The 25,041-nt window shown below is 40.9% G+C and overlaps 1 protein-coding gene across 1 annotated transcript in view; it reads right to left on the bottom strand.

Annotated features, from left to right (window-relative positions):
• Positions 1 to 1,453: 1,453 nt before the first annotated feature.
• atp10a (ATPase phospholipid transporting 10A) overlaps positions 1,454 to 25,041 on the bottom strand; it is a 35,948-nt gene continuing 12,360 nt past the window's right edge. The window contains exons 10-21 of the mRNA XM_061078405.1: positions 22,399 to 22,957; positions 17,794 to 17,897; positions 17,244 to 17,370; positions 16,923 to 17,107; positions 15,434 to 15,794; positions 12,473 to 12,549; positions 11,204 to 11,329; positions 10,828 to 11,028; positions 9,635 to 9,715; positions 9,412 to 9,516; positions 4,750 to 4,937; positions 1,454 to 4,564 (exon numbers count right to left, since the gene is read on the bottom strand). Coding sequence (XP_060934388.1) covers positions 3,913 to 4,564; positions 4,750 to 4,937; positions 9,412 to 9,516; positions 9,635 to 9,715; positions 10,828 to 11,028; positions 11,204 to 11,329; positions 12,473 to 12,549; positions 15,434 to 15,794; positions 16,923 to 17,107; positions 17,244 to 17,370; positions 17,794 to 17,897; positions 22,399 to 22,957 — 2,766 coding nt within the window. The 3' untranslated portion in view covers positions 1,454 to 3,912. The remainder of the gene's footprint in view (positions 4,565 to 4,749; positions 4,938 to 9,411; positions 9,517 to 9,634; positions 9,716 to 10,827; positions 11,029 to 11,203; positions 11,330 to 12,472; positions 12,550 to 15,433; positions 15,795 to 16,922; positions 17,108 to 17,243; positions 17,371 to 17,793; positions 17,898 to 22,398; positions 22,958 to 25,041) is intronic.

The raw sequence follows: 25,041 nt of genomic DNA, 5'->3' as shown, positions 1-25,041 counted from the left end.
AATCAACTGCCACTGTTTCCCTTCAGATCTACAGGGTTTAGCACCTTTAGGCTCATATTGTTTTGGTTTTACAGCTCGCAAACAGCAACAGCTCAAAAATGTTTAGCTTGTAATGTTTTATTTTTAAATGTGTTTAGCAGTAATGCTTATTAAACTCACTGCTCTGTCGGTTAACACCTAACAGTTGACAAAATGGTTAGCTGGTGAACATAATGGAGCTTTTAGCAGGTAAAGAACAAGTTAATACCCCAAAACAATTGACAAAAACAGAATTAAAATGAAAGGTGACATCGGTCGTTTTTCTTATATTCAAAATGATTATAAATGTTTGATATTCAGTATGTTGGTAGTCAGAGAGCTCCTGAACACAGGCATATCAGTCTCTCTCTGAAGTTATTGAGCAAAGTGTTTTTACAGTACTTTGAAGTATCCTGAAATGAACTACTTTCTACAGTGACAATCCTGAAATTATCTATTCCACAGTGAAAATGTTGGACTTTACTTTGAAAAATCTCCAAATCCATTCAGTAAAAATGTTTGATATTCAGTATGTAGGTAGTTATAACTTTTGGCAGACAACAATTTTTGTAACCAGACAAGATGGACACTATGACCAGTTGCAGTAATTAAAGAGTAAGTTAATGCAGGTGTAGGAAAATCAGAGGTATAAATAATACTCACTGAATGTTTCTTATCTGCTTTGTTTTGAGGGCTCTGATATTACACATGCTTGGACACTTGAAAAGAATGGAATGTCACTGACGTACCTGTGCTTTCACAACAATAGGTTAAAATGTTCTGTTCTGTAACAAGAAAAAAGCTAAAATCTCAAATGAAATTCCGGTAACATAAAAACATTACATTTGGGATGTAAGTCCCTTCAGACTGTATTTTATATATTGTTGAACTAGGTTGAATCTTTATTCAACCGGGAGATTAAAATAAATCTTTTGGCTCAGTTAGACAGGGACATTGATCAAACTCACCTCAACATAGCTGCAATAACACAATATTTATTTTGATGCTCAACTCCAAAGCCCTGAGGGCAGATTAATCCATTACTGCCATAAGCTCATAGTAATTAAAGGTTCAGTGTGTAGAATTAAGTTGCATGTTGCAGCTGAATACCCCTCACCTCACCCTCCGCTTTCAAGCATAAAAAGAGAACCTGTGGCAGCATTCACTCGTCATAACATTCAAAAGGCGTTTAGATTATCCACTCTGGGCTAATGTAAAAAGCATGGTAGCTCCCAGAGAGAGGACCCTCTCCAGATGTAAAAAATTAAAAGTATTTAAATATAAAGGGCCCATTCTAGGGTAAAGAAAAGTCATTCATCTTGGTTAATTACACACTAGTGTGAACATCAGTGGGAATATTTTATATTCAATTAGATCCTTTTCACGTAAATCTTACACATTGGACCTTTAAACATTTCCTGGAAAAAGAAAGGAGAAGACTTTATTATCATTTTTATTTTGTTCACAAGTAGCCAAGATACAAGTAATTTGCAATTACTTGCAGAACAAAGACGTAGAAGAAAAACTTGTTTAACCTTAAGAAAAAAAATATGTAATTGTACTTTTTCCAAGTTGGTATGTGAGGTGATGAGTGTATGTTGCTGCTGTGGGCATCCTATTCAATTAAAGTGATCTTAAAGCTATTAGATATTCAGAGCGATGAACTTAAGCATCAACAGCAGATCAGTCCTCTCTTTATGTGAAACATAGGCCTGTCTCGTAACCAAAATACCAAAGTAAAACAAACTGAGTTCAGATTCTGCATGTTTAAGGCCATGTGCGCCGAGATCCAAGGTTCCTGTGAGGAATTTGTGAAAGTGGGTACGCAGCAGTGAATGAGCTTCAGCTTCATTCTGGCATAATTGTAACAACAAGTGCGACACCACAAGCACAGAACAGAACAGACAGAACCTATAAAACAAAGTGGACAGACTGCGGAGTCAGAATCTGAGCAACATGCCAGGAGAAAGCAACGTGTGCAAAAATAACAAACAGGAGGAGAGAAGCAACATAGCATGGAGCATCATGAATATCCTCTACACAAACACTAAATGCTCCTCATTGAATAAAGATGCACTGTCGTATTTCAACAAATAGAACTTCAGCATTATGAGCTAAGTCTTAGATTTGTAATTTCTTATCCAGTGTAAATGCATGTACTATTGCTTAGAAAATACGGAAATATAAATGATCTTTGGTAAATGATACTCTATACAAAAATGTACTGCAATTGGATACAACAATCATAACATATTAAAGGTGCTGCTGCTTTTAAGGCGAAACTATCAAACTAAATCTAGCGTCTTCCCAAATTTCCAGACTAGTGTTCTTGAGGGAGACAACTGATGTTTGCAAGTGAATAAAACTTGCCATCCTTTCCATACTGTATCTGAGCACTGCACACGTCAATAGCACCGACAACACTCATTGGTACTTCTCAAATTATGCAAAATGTGCAAATTTAAATCTGAGAGCGGCATCCTTTATGTTTGGTTAAAACCTCTTTTCACCACCGGGGTTTTGGTTTTAAAAAGCTGAACACTAGCAGGAAAAAAAAATGCATGAAATAAACTGTTTAAAGAGGGACCTTCAAGTCAACGTGTTTTATGAAATGTGTGATTGCAGTTTGTTGTACAGTGCAACCTTCTGTACGAGTATGACATGTGAAATTTGCTAAATTTCAATCTGATTGAGAATTAGATAAGATTGATACCACTCAATTCCTTTGAGTCAAATATGAAGGTACAGACTGGATATAGGTAGCTTAACATGGCTGGACTGGAAACAGCTGACTGAATGACACTGTATTTTGCTTGCTTGGTCCATATAAACAGTGAAAAAAGACTGCAGTTTTTTGCAGTTTACCTCTGTTTTCCGGGCTTTATGCTAAGCTAACTGTCCGCTGGATACAGGTTAATTGCTTGGTACGGGTTAGCTGGTTAGCTTAGCTTGGCATTAAAGATGTAACTCGGTTAAACAGCTAGCCGAGCTAATGGACAGATAAAAAAAAGTGGCATCAATCTTGCCATCTAACTCTTGATAAGAAAACAAATACACATATTTCCTGAAATGTCAAAACTACTAAATGAAACTGGCTGAAACTGTTGAAACAGATTCAATGAGTCAATGGACACACACACACACACACACACACACACACACACACACACACAGAAGCATCATTTCTGGTAGAGTTTTGCTGAAATGATTATTTCTCGGTATACCCTCTGAATGGGATTAAATTTAAAGCCTACATCTCTCATCATTTTTCAGTGGAATGTACTGTTAGACAAAAAATATGAACACACTTTTCAGCATCCTAATCTTAGCACAAAAAAAAAATCCAGCAACAAATGCGCACTGAACTAATGCCACTATTTGTTAACGTATGTAAAAAATAAAACTCTTACTTTCAGGGAAATTCTAGCACAAGAAAGCCAAAGTGTTTCTGTGGAGATGTATAAAATATCTGTCTTCTGGAATTACAACACTGATATAAGGCCACAGTGGCATCTGGTCCAGGTCTTGTTACGTTTTACAGGCCAAGCTGAAAGAACGAACAGGGTACCATATCGGAGAGAAAACAAACTCCCAAATACCCAATGGTGGAATGTCTGTACGCCACTTGTCTTCCTCTACTTTAAGACCTGTACTGAGGTGCATCTTTGTGAAATAAAATGTTCCCAAGATAAAAGAAAACAAAAATGGGAGATATTCCAGTTCTTCAATCTCCCAAAGCTCAGAAATATCTTTGGCTTTAAACATCCACAATATAAAGTACCTATTACTATCTTTTATAAAAGATTCTCCTTGAAAAATACAATAAAAATAGATTAAAAAAAACTAATCGTGCAAATTGGAGTTTGAGATAACATACTTAAGACCATCAGACAATCACAAGCTGACGTGCAGCGACTGCTCTGCCATCTGCCCTGTCCTGTGTGCTGGATGAATGGTGTGGTCAGGCTGGAGCCTTTCCTCTGAGTTCCTTGTGTATTTCACGCACTGCGAGTCTCCGTCAGGGGGCAGAGTCAGCTGAACACTGGCTGTTTGTGTGAGCAGAGGCGTGGAGGTGATCCAGCTGGAGAGACTCTGCTTTGAAGGCTCTAAAGTCTTATAGAGACACTCTGAGTCTTTGGTGGAAGTAGGCTGCTGCTCCTCCGAGAGTGGAGGAGCTTCTTTGGTGTAAGGAGGAGAGTCTATCCCAGTAGGAACTAATGTGTAGATATTTGAGAGGCCCTTCTCAAAGTCTGTGGGCCCCAGTGGGCTCCTCTGGCCCTTTTCTTCATCTGCTTGTAACACAGGCCCCTCTTTGGCCTGTGCTATTTTGGTTCTTGAGAAGCTCCTCTGGTCTTTTTTATTGCAACCTTCAGGGGAGGGCTTGGTGAGGGACAGGAAGGGAGGCTTGGGGCCGAGCGGTGACCTCACATTGACCCTGCTCAGGCTGAGGATGTTCCTGCGGGTTTCAGCGGGGAGTTTATCCAACTGCCTTCCAACTTGAACCTGGCTGGGAAACAGCGTGCCTTGACACGCCCTGTAGAAATATCTGGAAAGAAAAGCAAAACCAGATATTGGGATATATCAGTACCATTCCAGAGATGAATGAGAGGTTCATGGGATAAACAGCAGAGGCATCTGGACTTAATAACTGATATGATTCCTGACTGGTTATAAACATTTGAGAAATGGGCCTGTGTATGCACTCATTAAAAATAATCAGCTGATGTATACCTGGGCAGCAGCGCTGCTACAGGTGTGATGACACAGAGCAGGTAGAAGAGAGGGTCCTGCAGCAGCCTCTGCATGGTCCAGTATGGGTTAGAGGGGGAGTAGCAGGTGGGACAGGAGGCGTTGTAGCACAGAGCCACAGTGAAGAATAAGGCAACACTGAAGCCGATCGACAGCCAGTTCATCCAGGTCTACAGGGGAAGGAGACAATACTTGTGAATAGTCATTGCTTAGTTTTCTAAAATAACAAGAACTGACTGAACATATAAATCATAAAAACATACCATTGAACAAACGTGACACTATCTACAAACTGACTTTTGTATGTGGCAAAAAGGTTATAAGACCAGTTACAAGACGGGTAAATATTTATTAGTATCTCTGTTCAGCATTGGCTTTCTGAAGTTTGTTTGTAAAGTGATTCCAAAATAAATGATAAACACAAACACTGACGAACCACTTGGGAGTCAACATTTTTCTTCTAATAATCTGGGTTTAATCTCATAGTGTCCCTAATTAGTTATGAAACTGAAGCTGTTTACTTGACCAGTTAACTGCTGGAATCTTGGGGCATGGAAAAGTCACTGAATCAGAGTTCAATGTACAGTTGCAAGAACAAGTTATTGAATTTGTATTAATTATTTCTAATTAAGTATTTAATTTGACTTAAAACATGGTCACATCAAAAGCTGATGAAAACATCACCTACAAATAGAAAATCATAACCGCCCTACAAACCCTTGCCGATTTAGAAGGCACAGGAGAGTCAACTGATCAAAAAGTTATTTATATTTTTTTTTAACACAGATTGTAGTTGGATTAAAACATTTTTCACAAAGAGATTATTTAGATTTTTGGACAGCATACCCTAGTTTCAAGAAGATTGGCAGAAGAGGAATTTCCCAACATAATGATCCCAAACACATTGAAAAAGTGAAAACTGCGACTTGGCAAAGTATGTCCCCGGGATTTGAGAAGGCAAAGCAACAAAACCCCTCCAGCAAAGAGCAGCCGAAAAGAATCATCTGTGGAGAGCAGGCAGAACATCTCTTCACAGATGTGTCCAACACTGCCATCATTCATGACGCACATACACACTATGAAAAATAGAAATACTGCACTAAGGTTGAATTCCTCCACAAATTAGTGGAGTTTCAGTCTGCATACATTCATATGATGTCACAGTGACCTTTGACCACTGTAATTTAATCAGTTCATCTTTGAGTCCCAGTAACAACTGGGCATAATTTGAAGAAATTCAAATTTGAGAAACCTGTGTTCAAGTGAAGAAAAACATATTTTGTGAGGGCAACATGACCTTGAGCTGTGACCACCCAAATATAATCATTTCATCTGTGAGTCTGAGTGAATATATGTGCCAAGATTGAAAACCCTCTCGAGGTGTTCTCTATAAATACCCTCAAGACATTATTGAGATAGTGTGTTAACCAGAATGGGACCGAGGGACAGACGGACGGACTACTTGACAAAATAACGCCTCCGGGCTTCTGGCAGTTGCTGGCACAGAGTTGTAGAAATAAACAGAATCTCACTAATGAAGGGAGACTTAAAACCGAGTCTCATTTTAATTAGGGATTCAACATTTCTGTTTTTCTATTTAATTGGCTTAATTTAGTTTGAGTTTTGCCTCCACAAATTAAAATTAATTAAATGGACCGGACTTGTAATCACATGTTAGTGACATTGATATTGAGATGTAGTCAGTTGAGTTGTGTACTGTTTGTCCTCCTGTGTTATGAGTTTAGTCTGTCAGGGAGAAAAAGGCACGGACGTTTCATACTTGAGTGGACTGGCTGATAAGACATCTGACAAAGTGAATACTAAACCATGGCTCACTTGAGTATTGTAAATCCTGCATGCGCACACACACACACACAAATACACATGCACTTGCGCCCCCCACACAGAGATAATTAATTATGGCCTTAGTCTGTATGTGTGAAGAGAACATGTGCTGCCTGCTGTCACCTCAAATACCTCTAATTGACTTTCACAGCGGTTTACCAATCAAGCGTGCGTTATGTTCCTGAGCAGCTGGAGAATAAAGTACCTGGCAGCTGAGCTTTTGCAAAGATGTTTGCTTGTGGTCAACGCTGCTCAGTGTGAACACTTAAGGCTCCTTTAAACTTGTCCGTTTTTTTCGGATACGGACAGATAAGACCCCACGAACAGCCCTTGGCTGTGATTGGTCCGCTAACGACATCATTTCCCTCGACGCCATTTCCGGATTTCACATTTCCGTACCTCAAACTTCCTGCTTCACAATAAACACAAACACAACTACGATTATACGATTAATGTGACGTGTGTGTTAAGCCAGCGGAGTTGTCCGGCTACCGGTGGCTCGTTAGAGCACTGACGGCATGTGTGCAAGGTCACATACGGTTATAACGAGCTTTCAAAATGGCGCTAGCGGGCTAGGCTAGCGGGCTAGCCACCATACTAACTGCGGTGGTAACAGTGCAAAAACCCGCCGTCACGACTTTAATTCCACTTCTATCATGACACTGTTTCTACAATACCGTCAGGTTAGAAGCAAACACTGGGTAGTAGTTAGTATCGGGAGTCCCTGCTGACTGTGTGTGGAAGCTAGCTGGAGGGAAGCTAGCTAGCTCCGGTTAGCTTCAAGCTGTGGAATTAGCAACACAGTTCGGAAACAAGACCGGGGAACCGCTGCGCTAAGAAACGATTACATCAGCATTTTGACCTGCTGGGTGACACTTTATTTTATTTAGTTGCCATCGTAGCCTACACTGTGTGTAAGTGGGTAGTAAGTAAATAAACAGCGTGGACTTCTTCTGATTACTCGTGAGGTAGGCTTCTCCAAGCTTGTCTTCCGTTGCGCCACCTACTGTTCTGGCGGTGAATTGTTTTCAACACGGAGAGGTATAAATGAAAAAGTGTCCGTCCGATTCGTCCGTTCGTCCGTAACGGATTCGTAGTAGCATAATGGAGCCTTTACTTGCACGAGGGGCCATCAAGTCCAGGAAGGTAGTTGGTGAAAAGGACATTTTTCATTTATAAAACTTAAAATAACTAAATTAACACCCTCAGCATAATGGAAAAGACTGATTCAACGCAGGGTCATACATTTTAAATTGCTCGTGACCAAGACTGCGGGTGTTTATGAGAAACATGCATAGACACCTGAGAATCAAACCATTCGACACACAGGTGTTTTTGGAGCTTTGTGGCAGTGTGAGGCGGACGGCTGCTGCATTGTGGAAGAAACTGTTTACAGTTTTCCTGGACAGGGACAGACACTTTAGAGCTGATATATAGGCTCTGATGCTGCAGCACCTTCTGGTTCGATATAATCAGCCAGAGTTAAATACCCATGTGCCTGTCAGCGTTCACACCGGACAAAAAGCTGATTTTAGTGAGAAAAAGCAGTGCTGGCAGAAAATATTTAATTTATCTGTGAAGGCGTATTAGTGCCATTGTAAAATAAATGGATAAATAAATAAATACAAATTATGGAGCTGAGAGAGGTGCTGTTATATTGTAAGAAACTCATTCTCTGAGATTAAAAAAATCACACATTTGTAAGAAATCCATCCATTATCTATATAAATTATTCTTAGCTGGTCGCAGGGCGAGTTGGAGCCAATCCGAGCTGACATTGGGCCGACATAGTGAGACAAACAACCATTCACTCTGAAGTTTAAACCTACAGTCAATTAAGAGTCTCAAATTAAACTAAGTCAATAACTATATAACACTATATAACACCAAAATTCACCCAGCTGTATACAGGATTAGTCTTGATTCATCGCTACCACTTTGATCATCATCATCATCACTATGCCAGTTTCATGTCTAATTGGTCTAAAATGTATATAGTTTTATTTAATTCTATTTATATTGGATTATTTTTTCCTGTATTTGTTCTAGACTTGGGCTGCTGTAAAACCCATATTTCCCAGTAATGGGGGGGTGCACGAAGGTCCGTCTCACGCACAACACATACTGAGTAACAGGTAAACAGACTAAAGGACTGTGGGAGGAAACTGCAGAAAAACCCACATGGCCACAAGGTTCTGTGTTTGAAGCTGAGTTTCCGTGTTCCGTGTTCACACAATGCACCACTGTAAAGATAGATCATCTCCACTGGTCTCCAGCTTCACTGGTTCACTCAAACGCCTGTTACATGAGCCTACTCCACAGCTCATTCTCCTGCCTGTTCACCAGTCATCCAGGCTCACTCACAGCCCAGCCTTCTTTGGCTCCCTCGAGCAGACCGCCACTCCCTGAGCCTGTGCATGCCAGAGCCCTCATCGCCCCAATAAATTTTCACTTTATCACTTCAAGCTGTGTTCTGCATTTAGGTTTACACATTCACACATAATGCATTCATATTACTGCTTTGGCCAATTGCAAAGTATTAACATTTGTTAGATCATCCACTCAGGGAAGGTCCCTGACAAAAACAAATACAATTTGTTTGAGTTTTTTTCAAGCGAAATAGTGACAGAGAATCATTAACAATATAAAGCCCCATCCCTGGTCTGCAATATATACAGTATTGTCTTTAACTATATTGGGCCTGATTTGGTGGGGTATTTCTCTCGTAAAAATAAAAAATGGAGTACTGCCAAAAATATTGAGTATTGCCATTAATTAATCAAAAATTAGGATCTTTACCCATGTTTTGGTCTCAATGCCCAAGTGCAGCAGAATGGTGATTAAGGCGAGGGTAGTGATGGGAGTTCCCCATGTAAACAGATCCACATCAGAGTCAGAGTAGGCCTGAGGAGAAGAAGAAGGAGAGTGGGAGGAGACACGGCGGAAAGATGGGAAATGATGAGTAAGTCAGAGGAACAAACCGAATGAAGAACAGCTGATGGAAAACATAAACCAGACTCACAAAGTAAGGAATGAAGAAGCAGACCAGACTTTGGTAGAAGGCGTCAATCATGTTCATCCAGAACATATATGGCTTATATTCCTGCAAGATAAAACCACAGTCACAGTTATGAACCTCATTAATGTGACTGAGCAGAGGCGGAGTTTAAGCAGTTGTTATGAATTGGTATGTTGTAGCTGAGCTGTGTAAACTTTTAAAGCTAGCTGGACATTTCTGTTTTGCTTTCACAGATTATTCCCATTTACATGCTCAGCAAACATTCACAAAAAGCTGAATAATCTAATAAATTAAAAAAAACAGTGATGAAGAGGAAGTTCATATAACAGCAGTTTGTAATTTCCTTTACAGCTGTTTGGATTTATGAATCATTACTCAAAACACTACATTTTCACGAATTTTACATATTTTGTGATGTGGCAGAAAATTCTGAAGCAATATAGTCACTGGATTTAATTAAAAAACGGTATAATAATGAATACCCTGAACCTTTTTCTGAATATATTTAAATTTTTCACAGTTTAGAAATGCAGATGCAACTAGTTAAATTTCAAAACTGAAAATTTAGTAAAATATTCCCAATATATATTCACAACTTCCCAGAGGTCCAATTGTCCTCAAATAGCTTGACTTTTGAGTCTGAAAAAAACAACAAATATTTGTAATTTTGCTTGAAAATAGTGTGTAAAGGGACTTATGGATAAATTTGCGTATTGAAATTACATTTCATCGTATTATTTTAAAATGATGACGATGTCAACCATGCACATGATTTATAATTAGTTACCTACGCTAAGGATCTGTCTGTGTCTCTGTCAGCAGAATTAAAAAAAATGCTGAACCGATTTTCCAGGAGAGTTTGTTTAGGGCATGACCGCAGGAAGAACCCATTCAATTTTTGAGTGGATCTGTATAAACAGGCAATTCCTAGAATGTTTTTTCCACTTAAACATGATGAGGGAGGACATTAGAAATAGGTACCCGCTATCCAAATTGCTTTTTTTGGGTAATGTGATGAATTTGAACTATCATCAGTTTGATGAATTTGAAGTAATGTCAGTTTACTTCCCAGAATGTCTTATCAGTAGAAGACAAGGAAGTTTCTATAAACACACATCTTAATGTCATTTTTCCAGGCCAATACTCTTACTGAGCTGCTGCACAGATTTACAGTAAAACAGAATATTCAACTGGACCTCAGAGTTCTGGCCGGTCGCGTAGAGCTGAGGTAGTTGTTGGAGAGTCGCTGCTGACACGTCTTTGTTCAGAGTGCCAGTGACGAGTTGTGGAAAGGCAGAGAACATAAGGTTGAAGAAGATGATATACCACTGATCAATCATGGATGATCCCGAGAATCCACAGTAGAACTGATACCAGAAGATAAGCGCTACAAACATCTGTGAGAATCAAAGACAACAAGAATAGATTCATATTAGAGCCAGGATTCAATTCACACAATTCATCTAAAAGACACATGGAGTGTTACTGTGTTCACTTGCACATTGAGATCCGCACATTAATTCCGTGAGATCAGTATATATGGCTCAAACAAGTATGGTTAAAGATGCTTACTGCATTTTTGTAGAAGAAATAAAGAATCATGTTGGCCAGCCGGGAGTAGCACCAGTGCCCATGGACCAGCAGAAGCTTCTGGAGATACCGGAAACGTGGAAGAGCAAAGTCGCTCGCCATCACTGCCTGCAAAACACAAAACCAGTCAATCTCCTCCACCCAGTACTTGTCTTCCCTCCTGTCGTCAACACTTGAAGAAGCACTACAAAAGTGGAATTTTCATAATATGTCTCCTTTAAATGAATCGTCCACCTTTTGGGATTCCTGATTAGAGCGGCTGGGAAAGCTGCCAGTCTCATCTATCAACATCTAAAACAAAACCCTCTCTGTAGTCATACCTGGTTTATAACTAATACATTAAACAACGCCATGAGCTCTTTATGACACCTCTCACCTGTCGACGTTATCTGTCAACAAGAAAAATAACAGAAGATGCCTCATTGTGTAGCAATTTACTTTCTGCTGCGCTCTAATAACGGCCTCCTAACGAGTGCGTGGGGAGTGCGCTCCTAATAGGAGAAAGGTGTGTTAATCATAATGAGGTATATGCGCTGGCTTGAGTGCAGAAATGTGCGTCTCAGCACACCGTGGAATCCTGAGGAGTGACTGCTGTCTCATTAAGGGCAAATTTGATTAACGATGATTAATCTAGCGGCTCCGTTAAGGACAGGATAACCGAGACTTTAACAGATGTGCTACACAGCAGCGAGCCCGTAAAGTCTCCCCTGGAAGGTAATTGGGAAGCTCCATCATCGCCATGCAAGATCACCTCTCCGGAACACGCTGCTACGATAAAACACACGTGAGGAAGGGGGTGTGGGTCAACATCTTTTTTTCCTGCTGCTGTTTTTCTATGTTGTCTCGTTTGTGGTATTGGCCATGACCTCAGAGGGGGAACAATAGCTGGTGAGGATTAAGTTGAGACTGAAGCGCTCATAAAGTGAACGGATGCAGGGCACAGAATAAGATACCTGAGTCAGCAACACACAGGCAATCCTATTTAAAGGAAGTGTATGGATGTGGGATAAAACACACACTTAAGAGTAATGAAAAACCATTACATATGCTAAAGAAGCCTGAGTCTCCTCTCGTCGCCTTATCTCCCCCCTTGTAGATCATTTCACTGTCTACTCAACCTGTCTCATCCCTGGGTTTATCTTTTTTTATGATCTCCTTCACATCACCCTACAGCTTCATCCACTCCCCTCTGTCAATCTCTTCATCTGTACCCTCCTGTTACCGCACAGTGACGCCCACAATTCTCCTTACCTGCATGCCCTCCTGTCCCGAGATCCCCACGCCCACGTCCGCCACCTGGATCATGCTGACATCATTGGCCCCGTCACCTGTGATTAATGTAGTGATGATACATAAACTGTAATCAAGAGATCGACAGGCCGTCAGTTTGCCAGCGGCAGCCTGACAGAAAGCAGAGAGAAGTTTCTTGAACGTGTGTTTAAATGTGGGAGGAATATCAGGCTTTCACAGAACTGTCAGCTTCATCAGCTGTAATGTTACACTAGCTGTGTATGTGTGTGTGTGTCTGTCTGTCCTTCAACAGCTCCACTGTCCCTCTGGCTGAGGCAGAGTCAGGCCTGTGGTGGTAGCTGACAATCACCATTTTTTTTTGTTTTTGCTCCACTTTGAGCACTACAGTTATTTTTCTGCCATCACTGGTGATTGAGTGGGAGATTGACCATTGGTGTGCAGAAAGGGTTTTTGTTGTTGCAGTAGTAAACAGCACTGAAGTGGCAGCTCAGGCAAAATATGAGGGGTGAGCGGTGATGAGTGCTAACAAGGACGTTAGCAATTTGAGTTAGATGGCAGACCATAGGCTCCAGACCATCGACTGTATAAAGATGGACAATGCATCTCCTTGTCCTCCCACTATCAAGAAATAGAGCCAAAATATCCCATATTTGAATGCTGCCATCTTGTGCATTTGAAGCCCGAGCCTGTTCAGAAGCAATTAGGGGATGGAGCTTTATCAAGGTCCCGCCGATACACATGCTCAACTAATCATTATTCAGTATCAGCAGTTAATCATGATGTTTCGCCCCCTTTGTAGCATCAAACAACTAATTAAACCCAACGTACCTGAACATTTTTTGAATTTGGACAAGAAATACCTAAATGACAGAAACCAACTTTGACCAAAATGTATGACACTTATCTCGAGTTTGGTTCATGTCCCATTCACTAACATGGAGGCGGCAGGATACTTGACTTATACTGTAGCAAGCCACCAGGTGGCCACCAAAACACTTCACTTTAGGAGAACCGTTATGTCGTCCATCTTGGCAACCCTTTGTCCTGTCCAAAGTCACATCAACTTTTACCTGAAAAAGTCCAATATTCCTTTTATTTCTGTTTTTGTCACCAGCAGCTCCTGAGGGAAATATCAGGTGGATGTATTGATGTATATTTACTCAGAGGCACCTTTCATACCTGTCATTCAGAGGGTCCGGACCAAACTAGGTTGGTGTGAAAGCCCCTAATAGTCCAAAATCCATCTTACTTTTTACACTGTACAGAGCATGTCTACATTATTTTCACATATTTTGCATCTATTTTCTTGCTTACTCTAGACAATTTCAATTGCTGTAACAGCAGAAAGACAAATTATATTATCAGAAATGTTACGTGAGGAAAAATATAATTAACATATAGACGACAGCAGGTGGCAGCTCTATTCTTGTTAGGGCCAGAAAAACTGAAAACGATAAATAATACGATTAGAGCGCTGATAGATATCAGAGCTCCACCATCTTCGCTGTGGGGTTTTCCTCAACATTACTGCTAACATAGCAATGAGAGAAAAGCCCTTGTCTGGCAAAAACGGGACCTTCCTGGGTGCAGCAGTAGGACATAAATGGAAAACAGAAAGTATAGTCGTAAGTCACGCTGACATCCTCATGTCACCTCTATTGTGCTATAACTGCATAATTACTAAAGCTTTCTTAAAATAAGATTGTTTCCACTCAGTGGTGACAGCAAAGTGTGCACTGCTGCCTAACCTAAATTTCAAAGTCAGCTCATACTGACACCACAGCAGGGGGAACAGTAAAACAGTGCGTCTGCCACATTGATATTCATGACAAAATGAGTCTAGGGAAATGTCATTAATTATTAAACAGGAAAACATATAGTTTCTTCAAGATGTTTGAACCGTTGGGGAATTCGTTTAGGTTTGCTGCGTATGATTAATAACTGCTACAGGGATATTTGACATTGATACAAATGGGGATGTCTGAATTACGAACATGTAGTTTGCTAAACTGCCCAAGAATATTTTCACCTTCCTACAATCAGGTGTTCAGATTACTGGTATGGAATAGTCACAGTATATAAATGAATTAGCTTTGTAAGCTTTGATAGAATTAGTCTACGGTCATGTTGCAACTCAAAACCTCTTTTCATTAGATTTACCCCCCACTTCTCACAAACCTGAACAAATAACACAAGCTTCCTTTCTAAGATTTCCCAGACTTAACCTATTAAAAAGCCATAATGGTGTCATCAGGGTTATTTTTTTAAATTCAAAAAGCTCCTCCATCCAGAGCCCAAGCAGACATTGACATAAGCAAAAACATAAAGCTAAACTAAACAATTAGCCTCTTTAAATCAATTATTTAGATTCTGATTAAATAAATACTTATTCACATGAAGAAATATATGGAAGCAAGTACAGCATAGCTTAGCATTTGTCCTAGATGTGGTCTGAACAATGAGTTAGCATCAAGCTTTTAAGACAAATTGGGATGTATTTGAGTGTTTATAAAGCAAAAATGTGTCATACTAACAATTTTAAACATAGCTGAAATGTGTTTTTTTTTAAATAAATTTTCAGCAGCTGTGTGTAAGAGGTCAGACGCTGCTGGATCTCCCAACCCTGTGAAAGCCTGAAGTCTCAGTTTACAAATTAATCAGTTTATTAATACAAAAAATGTATATCTATAACTTAACTTCTTTAACATACAAGAATGTCATTTCTCCTCTAAAGAAGATTGGAAATTGTTGCCAAAAAGTTAATTTTGGACTGGGTATTTTTCACTGACGAATATTGAACCACTAATAAAAAAATCTGCCTGAAAAAGTAAATTTTCTTGAAGGGTGATTGTGATATAAAATCATCACATGGCCAACCCCCAGTCCAGACCCCAAAGACAAAAGGTTATTATATTGTATATATGAATGTGTGTAAAATTGTAGGGTTCACTTGATATTTACCTATGGCCAGGGTCATGACCTTCAGCTTGTTCCGCACCAGTTTGACCACCATGCTCTTCTGCAGCGGTGTGGAGCGGCAGCAGAGAACTGAGCGGCAGCTCCTTGCTACAGCCAGAAACTTATCCTCCAAACTCTTATCCAGGGCATAGGCCAAGGTCCGCCCATCAATAACCAGACCCAACCGGTGCACCATGACAGGCATGGTGTGGGACGATGAGGAGGACGACGTAGATGAAGAAGGATAGATCTCAAAGGGTGCAAAGTTAGCTTGGAAGGCCTTGGCAGCGTGGTCTGAAGCACTGCAGAGGAATTTGGTCTGGATGTAGTGTAAACTCTCGTCCAGCAACAACGCACATCCCTCCTGGTTCAGAGACAGGCACAGAGCGGGCTGGACTTTAGCATCAGGACTCTGAGTTATTCAACATCAAACTGTCTGACCCACTTCACATCTGGCAGCCAGATACTGCAGCAGCACATAAGTAATCCATCATGGGTTCTTAAATGACTGCATGACTCTATTTTGAATAACAATATGTTTTTAAATAAGAAAACAACAAACAGATATGTTTAAAGGACTAATTTAACATTCTGAGAAATATTTTTGTACTTGTTAAGAATTAGAGAAGAGGATTGAACATCATTTGTAGAAACGCCACCAATTAATCAAGTTGATTCAATCAATAATTAATGATCAAATTAATGGTTAGGAATTGGGCTATTTATTTCCCCAATGCAGCAACATCAGGGACTAAAGCAAAAATAAACATATAAAATAACTAAATAAGGTAAAATCTTTGTTGTGATTGGCCAGCCCTTCAACACATCCCAAAGGTCCTACCAGAAGGCAAAAAAAGAAACAGATGGGGCAGGTAAAAATGATTCAAAGGCCGACATGGAGCTGGTCCCTGGGTCCTGGGAACTTGAGCAAAGTTCTGCCGAGGGTTCTCCTCCCTGACCCGTGAGCCATGAAAACTGTTTACCTATGACTAAATGTAGAGTGTCAGGTACACGAAGCAGCTCAGTTGGTGAGACAGACCGGAGAGATGCACGTCAACTAAACAAAACAGTAATTAGCTCAGATGAAAGCTTTCATGAAAAAAGCAGAGATCTGAAGTCTGTTTATATATAAAACATGCTACCTTCTAAATCTCTGAACCATGTAGTCGCCAGGCTCATGGTGACACCCCCCTCTCACTTTTTGTACTTTGGTTATACACTGATCCCATACAGGGCCTCTTAGATGACCAGAAAGCACCAGGAGGTCACATGAAACAGCGCTGCACTTAACTGGTTACTAGTGAGTATTAAACAGATAACCTTTACCCTGGTTTCCAGTCTTTATGCTAAGCTAACTGCCTGAAGATTCATGTTTATTGCACAGAAGTGAGAGTGGTTTCAGGGTTTTTAGCAAATTTTCTTTGAATTGGAGTTTGTTGACTCTTCCTTGTGACAAGTCAGACTTTATGAAGTCCTGGTGTGTGTAGCTCACCTGAGAATCAGCATTCAGTGTCAGGATCTCCTCCTCGGGGTCCAGCAGCTTGCAGGCGTAGGCTATATTTACAGCCGTTTCCTGTTTGTCGCCTGTCAGCACCCATATCTGCAGGCCAGCCTTCCTCAGAGAAGCTATAGTTTCAGGCACGCCATCCTGCAGACGGTCCTCAATTCCTGTCGCCCCTGCACGTGAACACAAACAACAGTGACAAACCCTCCCACAATATAATATCACATTTTTTAATGATAATTGTTGTAATTGCATCTAAAAAGGGAGGAGTAAGCTTGACAATTTCTAAGGAGGTCAAATATTTATTACCTAGGAGATGGAGGTTGGTCTCTAGGCGCAGGGCCGACTCAAAGAGCAGCTCCTCTCTTCCCTGAATGGCCGTCTCAGCCTCCAGGTGACGCTGCAGCCAGCAGGCATACTCGTCCTTGCTCAGGATCTGGCATATAATGACAAACATTTAAAAACACACACACACACACACGTTTACACACATTCCATTATCTGTTAAAGTAGTGGGGTAAGTGGGGAAGTTTCTCCTCCCTTGCCTACACAGGAAGCTCCATAGGAGAATGTGAGACCTTGAGAATCCGTTGTATCACATCGTGTTGGTGATGGACTTTGCTCAAGCAGGGACATAATGAGCGCAGCTTGCGTGAGCATAAATTAACAGCCGGGGAAAGTGGCACAGATTGCGGCTGAGTCAAAGAATGTCACTTTGGAGGGGCTGGTTTATGTGATCATCTGTGCTGGGCTACAAACTCGTAGGCCACAGAGACACATCATCACCACCTTCTAACACAGTTTAATTAGAGAGGGCGTTTGTTCAGCACTTCTTAAGAGGTTTGTGAATCCCTGTCACCTTTTTCGCAATGCACAGTGTGCGCAGGCCATCTGCAGCATAAAGGTTTAGGTAGTTCTGGGTCTTGTAGACGATCTTTTTCTGCCGTTTCCCTTTGGTGTTACCTTCAAAAAAAACAAACAGAGTAGGACAGAAGGACAGAGATGAAATGCTCTTGTTTTTAGGGAATTTGCACAAGTGGTTGAGGGTTTTGGATCCAGACAGCTTCTTCCATGAGCCACATGAAAGCCATCTGTTCTCACACCTAAATTAACCATGTACACTAAGCCTTGATACATTTCACCTAATACTCAGATTCTTCATTGACCTATGTGTGGATCATATAAAGGATAATGTGATCTAAAATCTCATTTTAAAAAACACAATTTATCTACATGAATTAATTTGATAAAATTTTCTTATTTCATGTCATATTAGAAAGTTTGAGGTATCAGGTTTTCTGCTCAAGTGTCTCACTGGCACAGCATGTTGGCCATCTTCCTGGCAGGGAGACAGTGTACCAACAGATTGGCTTTATCAGACACTGATGAACAAGCCAACCCTCTGATACCAGCCATGTCATCTGACTAATAACACCACAGCTTTGCTGCACATACACTGCCACCCAAACTGATTTTTTAAAACTGAGCAGAATAACGTAACACAAAACTGTAACTATCTGAACACAAAACGGATGTTATTCAGCATGATAGTAGGTACAATCTAAATATGTTTTTATTCACAACCAAAGCACAGTAATATGGCTTCTTCATTGATAACAAATATTCTTGCTGCTTGCAGCAATCACTTGTTCCTTTTAGCCTGAGGGGGAAAAAAAGTGTTTCTGAGGACAGCAGGAGTTTTTTTGTTTCTGACACCTAGCTACTAGGATCAGAACAGCCCAGATGCAGGTGAAAAGGCACACACTGTTTATTTTTCATCCTCCCGAACATGAGAAAAGCAACCAAAAATAGAATTTGTTTCCCTTGTGTAAAAGGCTGTCAAATGTCAAGTCCAATAGTTACTCTCCTTGTACCTCTGTCCTGGTCTCAGTCAACTCCTCAGAGATTATTTGACTTTCTAGCTGCTAAATGCTCCACGATGTTTAGTAGCTAACATTGTCTGTCTCTCATTTGGTGCTTGGCCGGTTGCGTGCAGTGGGTCTAGATGGTGTTTCTTTTGAACAAAGAGAGTGATGGAAAAGAGTTCAGTTGGGTCAAATAAAAACAATGAACTGAAATATGCTAAATTGCTCCATACAAAACAAGAGTTATTATATTTGGTTGGTCACAACAAACCACTCCTTCCACAACACCATCATATTATCAAAATATTGATCATAGCAGCTTCAATTGTATGATTTTAAGATAATAAAACAAAATAATTGTAGATGTCTCAAGTCTCAAAGAATCAGTAAAACTGCAGTTTTGTCAAACTGTCTAGCTCCATAAATGTCAGTAGGAGACTCTAATGGTTGACACGTGACATGATTTTTAAAATGTGTAAAATGTTTTAAGGTGGAATGTGCTATTAAACAAGACCTTGTTGCAAGAGCGAGACCAGAGTTCCTTCATCAGACACACACCAACTTCTAAGACCCAGGGGTGAACAGTCAACATCCAGCACCTCTGTGTACACTGTTACTAATGACACACAACAACTCCCTCGTCGCCTGAAAGGAGCCATTATAGATGTCTGTTATGAGGAAGCCCAACTCATGCCATGCTGGCTGGTTTTACCCAATGGGAAAACAAAGAGGTGAGTTGTCTGAGCGAAGGCACACCCTGTCGGCCTTTAAAGGCAGTGAACTGAGACACATGGTGGAGGAGGGGTGAAGGTGTGTGTGAGGATTTTCCCAGTGACACGTCTCTCCTCTCGTGTGCAGACCCACTCTGAGAGTGAGTGAAAAACTTCTTGGGCTGGGTCATCTTAAATTTTCCTACTTTACTCGCAGACACACACACACACCAACTCAGCTGATGTCTCTGACCCTCTACAGTTAAAAAAATCGATTTGTTGGAATGACCACAACAATAACACACACACACACACACACACACACACACACACACACACACACACACACACACACACACACACACACACACACACACACACACACACACACACACACACACACACACACACACACACACACACACACACACACAGTTCCACAGTTCACGTCAGAAAACAGCTAAACTGAGATGCAGGGGAGTGGACTTTTAACGTGCAACCATAGAGTATTCAGTTCAAATCAGTCTTGATGCTGCTGTAGAATAGACAACAGTTTTTAAAAGCTCTTTTATTTAAACATAATTTTATCATATATGTATCTATGACTTGTGGAATATTAGACAAAATAAATAATAATCTTGAAGATGCTGCCATGAGTCCTGGTAAACATGAACAGTTTATAGTTTAAATGATCAATGAATTCACAAAAACAATATTATGAATAGAAATAATTCTTGGGTGCAGCCTTACAAGCTGTGTGTTGTTTCAAGCCTTCGGCGTGTGGGCTTTAACAGTCCTCGCTAAGCACTGCTGGACAGATGTGTGGTGGCTGTGTACGGAGCATTAGTGAAAAGTGCCTGTGTAGCTCTTTGTGTGCCTGGAATACTAACAACCTGGTACACCTCTGCCATTAGGATGTTAAAGAACTTGCAGAGGATGGAACAAGGTTTTAAAAACACACAGGAAAAAATACACAAGGCAGCCCAGAATTTTTTTTCAGGCACTAGTCAACGCAGGCATTGAGTTTTGCTGCAGTGACTTGCTCTAAAAATACCAGGCCTTACATAAGAAGTTACCTTATACGTTTACATCAGTGGAAAGCATGAAGGTGTTGGCCAGGGGAGGGGGGGGGACTTTGAGTGCTCTATGAAGGCAAAGCCCACCGACCTTGTGCAGACACGTTGATCCACAGCAGAATCACAGTTTTTTACAAAAGCAGCTACAACTGAAAACAATTCATCAATTTGGACTGACAAGGGTCTGCTGACATGTCTGATTCGCACATGTTAAGATTTCATCAGATGATTTATATAGCTATGATTCATCAATTCTGGTGGAGACGTCCGCCGACATACAGCAGCAACAACACAGCATCTGAAAATCGTTTAAATTTGATCAATTCCGATTATGCTTATCGATTCCGGGTTTTTAACGATTCACATTTTCGATTCCAAAATGGTAAAAAAAAAAAAGAGGTAGAATGTTTACGTAACAAAAATCCCTTTATTGGACTGGACCGATGCACAGTAGCTGTGCTTCTTGTTACACCAGGGCAGCAGTAGTAACGCCTTGTGGTAAACAGGCAAATTTACAAAAGAAAATCCACACAACTCATCTCAGGGCCTTATCAGACATGCTCAATGTCTTTAACCCAACTGAGTAAATTTCTACTATCTGCAAAAGAGGTAATGTTGAACCTTTTTGCCTCGAAAAAATACTGGTGTTTAAATTAACCAACATCCCACCATGCTCTCCCGAGATCTACTGGAGGTGCTAGCAAGGTACAATTAGCGCTAGCTGAAGATGACATACTCAGACTCGGAGAAGGACATTAAACGATGTACAGTCTTTCAGCTGGACGCCGTGGTGTCTTAAATGTTTGGTGAGCTTCAATGTGCAACCTGACTTTCAGTCACGTAGGCAGTTCTGGCAGATACGTACAGCGTCCTTGCAGTTTCGGAACCGATAAGCAGAACGGAAATCCTTATTTTTTTACGGGTACCAGCTACTTGGCATTTTGGATTCCGTTCCAATTTGGAACCGAGGTTCGGTTCCCAACTCTAACCACCACTGAATTCACCTGTAAGGACACAATGACTGCGTTTACATGCACACTAGTATCCGAAGTATTATCAGGTTTACGAAGTATCCGTTTTTTGTGTTTAAGCGCATGTAAACATCGTATCCCAATTACTGTAACCTGGATAAGCCCTTAGCTAATGACCAAGGGCGACTGGGCCTTTTCTGTCAGGGCTCCCACTCTTTGGAACAATCTCCTGAGGATATCTGTTATTTATTCATCTATGTATTTTTTTTATTATCCCGGTTTTAAGAAACTTGCTTTTACTCGCTGGAGTACTCCTTAAGTAGATGAGATACTGGTGCATGTAAACATCTTATCCCATTCTGATCACTGCAGACTGGATCTGATTCATGGTCCGACACCAACGATTAATAACTAAATACATGTAGTTATGATTTTGTGTGAGCAACAGAGCAACGGTTGCCATAACCCTTAACCCTAAGGCTAACACACACATTTCTACAACTATCCTAGTGAGGAAATTTATTGGCATAATGAATTCCCTAGCCCCTTACCCTAACAATCGAAACTAAATGCCTCAACCTAATTCTTACCCAAACCTAAACCTAATTATAACTTTAACCCTAAAGCCAAGTCTTATCCCTCCAAAAAAAAAAAAAAAAATGAAAAGAGAGGACCGGACAAAATTTCCTCCCTCTGAATGTAGGCCTAAACTGGTCCTGACACAAATATCTTCACAAGTATGCACACACACATTATCCCAAATATGATCAAAACCGGGATAAGCCTCATGACTGGTATACTGGTGTGCACTAATGTTGGAATGGCAACAATTGAGTTCCTACCTGTGCTGGGGGGTTTGATGAGGTCCATGATGACAGAGTCTGCTCCTTTAGTGTACACAGTGATCTGATCCGTCAGAGGATGTCTCACCACAACAGACATGCGCTTCCTGGTGGAGTCGAAGCCCAGCGTGTGCAGGAGCTCAAAGCTCAGCTTCCCCAGGTGCGGCAGTTCCACGGTCACCTGGTCGGGGAGGCGTCCAACGAGGGAGCATTTGTAAGCCCTGGCTGCGTAGACAAGCGCGGCCTCGTCGGGCGACTCCGCCTCGTAGCGCAGCTCACCTTCCTCCTGGCCCAACACCTTACCGTCATAAGATGGCGGGGCGGGGCTGAAGGTGTGGTCCAGGCCTCCGCGAGCGTGCTCCTCATCCAGCTTGGTGAGCGTGCTCTCCGCAGAGGGGGAGGACAGAATGCTGGAGCAGCCCTTATTGGAGGAGCGGTTTGTGATGAGGCTGGAGGAGCTGCTGTTGTTGGAGCCTGACGTCAAGCGGCTGGGAGTGAAACGTTTGATAAAGTCCTCAATGGTCTTGACCGGGGACTTCAGCTCAAACCTCACGCGCACCTGAAGGACGAGAAGCAAGATTGATTGACGCAGCAATCAATTTGTTTTTATGTTCAGCCTTATATAAATCCTCCGAACACAGTATTCGGGCGAAACAGTATTTCCTTTGCATTCATTCATTAATAAGATTAATATATCAGGCAATAGGGAACAATCATGAGCTCAGTCATCACTGTGATTAAAGCTGTGCTCACTGCTTAGCTTTATTGTAACTTCAGTCTTATGTTCCTATTTAAAATGTATGATTCATTATTTTACATCAGTACATTAACAGAGGGCGTCAAAGGTCATGAAAAATGAAGTCTTGAAAACCACTGGCATAAACCACAATGACTCATAGTGCTCTCTCTGTGTAGGAATGAGAGATTCAATGTTTCCACAGGAGAGTGTGAGTGTGTAGGTTTTCTTTCTTTTCCCTCTTCTCTCTGTATTATCACTGCTGTGGTGAGACTGAGGGCCGGATTGGGTGCTGGGATGGATTGGCTGTAGTAAAGACTATAGGGTTGGAGAAGGGGAGGGTGTTTTTTTATTTGTTATGGTGATTTTGAAAATAATATCATTAAATATTCAATACAGAGATTATAAAAAAATAGAAAATCAACAAGGGAATAGTCCTTACCCTACAATACATTCTTAAGCTTAAAAAGTTTGCTAAAGAGGGTTTTATGATCATTTACTCTTAAGATACAGTATAGTGCAAAAGCTTCAGGCATTCCATGTGGTTTCAATGTATTCCAGCCCATGTGTGTATTAACTGTCTGTCATGTGTTTTTGTCTTTTTCACGAAAAAATGCAAATGAACAATAAAAAAATATCTATACTATAAGTGTCTTCTCATCTCCAAAGCAGTGCGCTGCCAAATTTGGTGCGATTTGTACATGCAATACATTCATATTAATAAACGGTGAGGCAGCTACTGCTGAGACTCATTAATGCAAGTGACAATATATCACAACAACAGTGGGGCAACGGAAATGACAACTAATTGTCCAGTTCACATTCTGCATACTAAGTCGAGCTACACTCAACTCTAAATAAACAGGAGAACCGCGCTTTGTACAGTTGAGGTGCTAGTGCAGCTTCAGAGTTCTGTGGATTGAGTCCAGCAGTCGGTCTGTACTTTTATGTTTTTACGGTTTCAGACAGAAAGCAGCAGCAAGCATCACCAGAGGCCAGGCAAACAGCCCATTCCAAAAACACAGTTTTATAATTGTAGTAAAATGAGTGGGATAAACGGTATGTATTCATTAATTAACATCATTGAAAGCTTGTAAAACCTCACTCAGTTTATCTCAGGTAGATCTCTTTTGTGTTTTTTTTAGCCATCTCAGTGTTTTCCGTCTTTGTGGGGGTTACAACAATCTTGTTATTCAGCATCTTGACTCTTATTGTGTGATGGATAAGAATCTAAAACATCTAAAGTGCCTCAAACGTTAGCACAGTGCTGTGTTTGAGAAATCAGCCTCAGCTTTAGTGGCATACAAGACTTCTGTACTGATGAAAATGCACCTCCTGGCTTTAATCCTTCAGCCAATCCTTTATCCTTAGGTGGTGCAGCACAACAGCAGAGACTGTGACTCACTTTGAGGTCTGCTGGCAGCCGGAGCCACAGTTCTCACACATAAAAATATAAATCATTCAGGTGCTGGGTTAGCCAGGAAGGAATCATAATAAAATGTGAACAATTACACCTAACTAAAGGACAAAAAGTACAATCATAAAAAAAAAGGAAGGAGTTAAAAAAAACAACTGAGGACATTTGTATCAAAGCCAGTGCTTTTGCCGATTTACATTTCCCTCCATCTTATCAGATAACCTCCAAACAGACACACAGCAACATAAATAACGTGTCACAGTGTAAAGCTATATCTGAAGTGATTTGTGCCTCTGAACAGCAGGACAGCGAGGCGCTGCACACAGCGAGTGGTGAGAAGAGGATATCACCTCTGAGCAGGACGACCACACCCAGACCAACAAAACAAAACACGGATACACAGCTGTGACTGGAGTGAGCACATCAAAGTAACAGGCAAGGAAACAGTGAAAGCTTTGTGCCTACGGAGCGTTTAGGAATTTTTGGGTGC

This window comes from Limanda limanda, chromosome 9 (genome assembly GCF_963576545.1).
Source record: "Limanda limanda chromosome 9, fLimLim1.1, whole genome shotgun sequence".
In the NCBI taxonomy this organism is placed as follows: domain Eukaryota; kingdom Metazoa; phylum Chordata; class Actinopteri; order Pleuronectiformes; family Pleuronectidae; genus Limanda; species Limanda limanda.
This window is presented reverse-complemented; position numbering and strand designations above follow the sequence as displayed.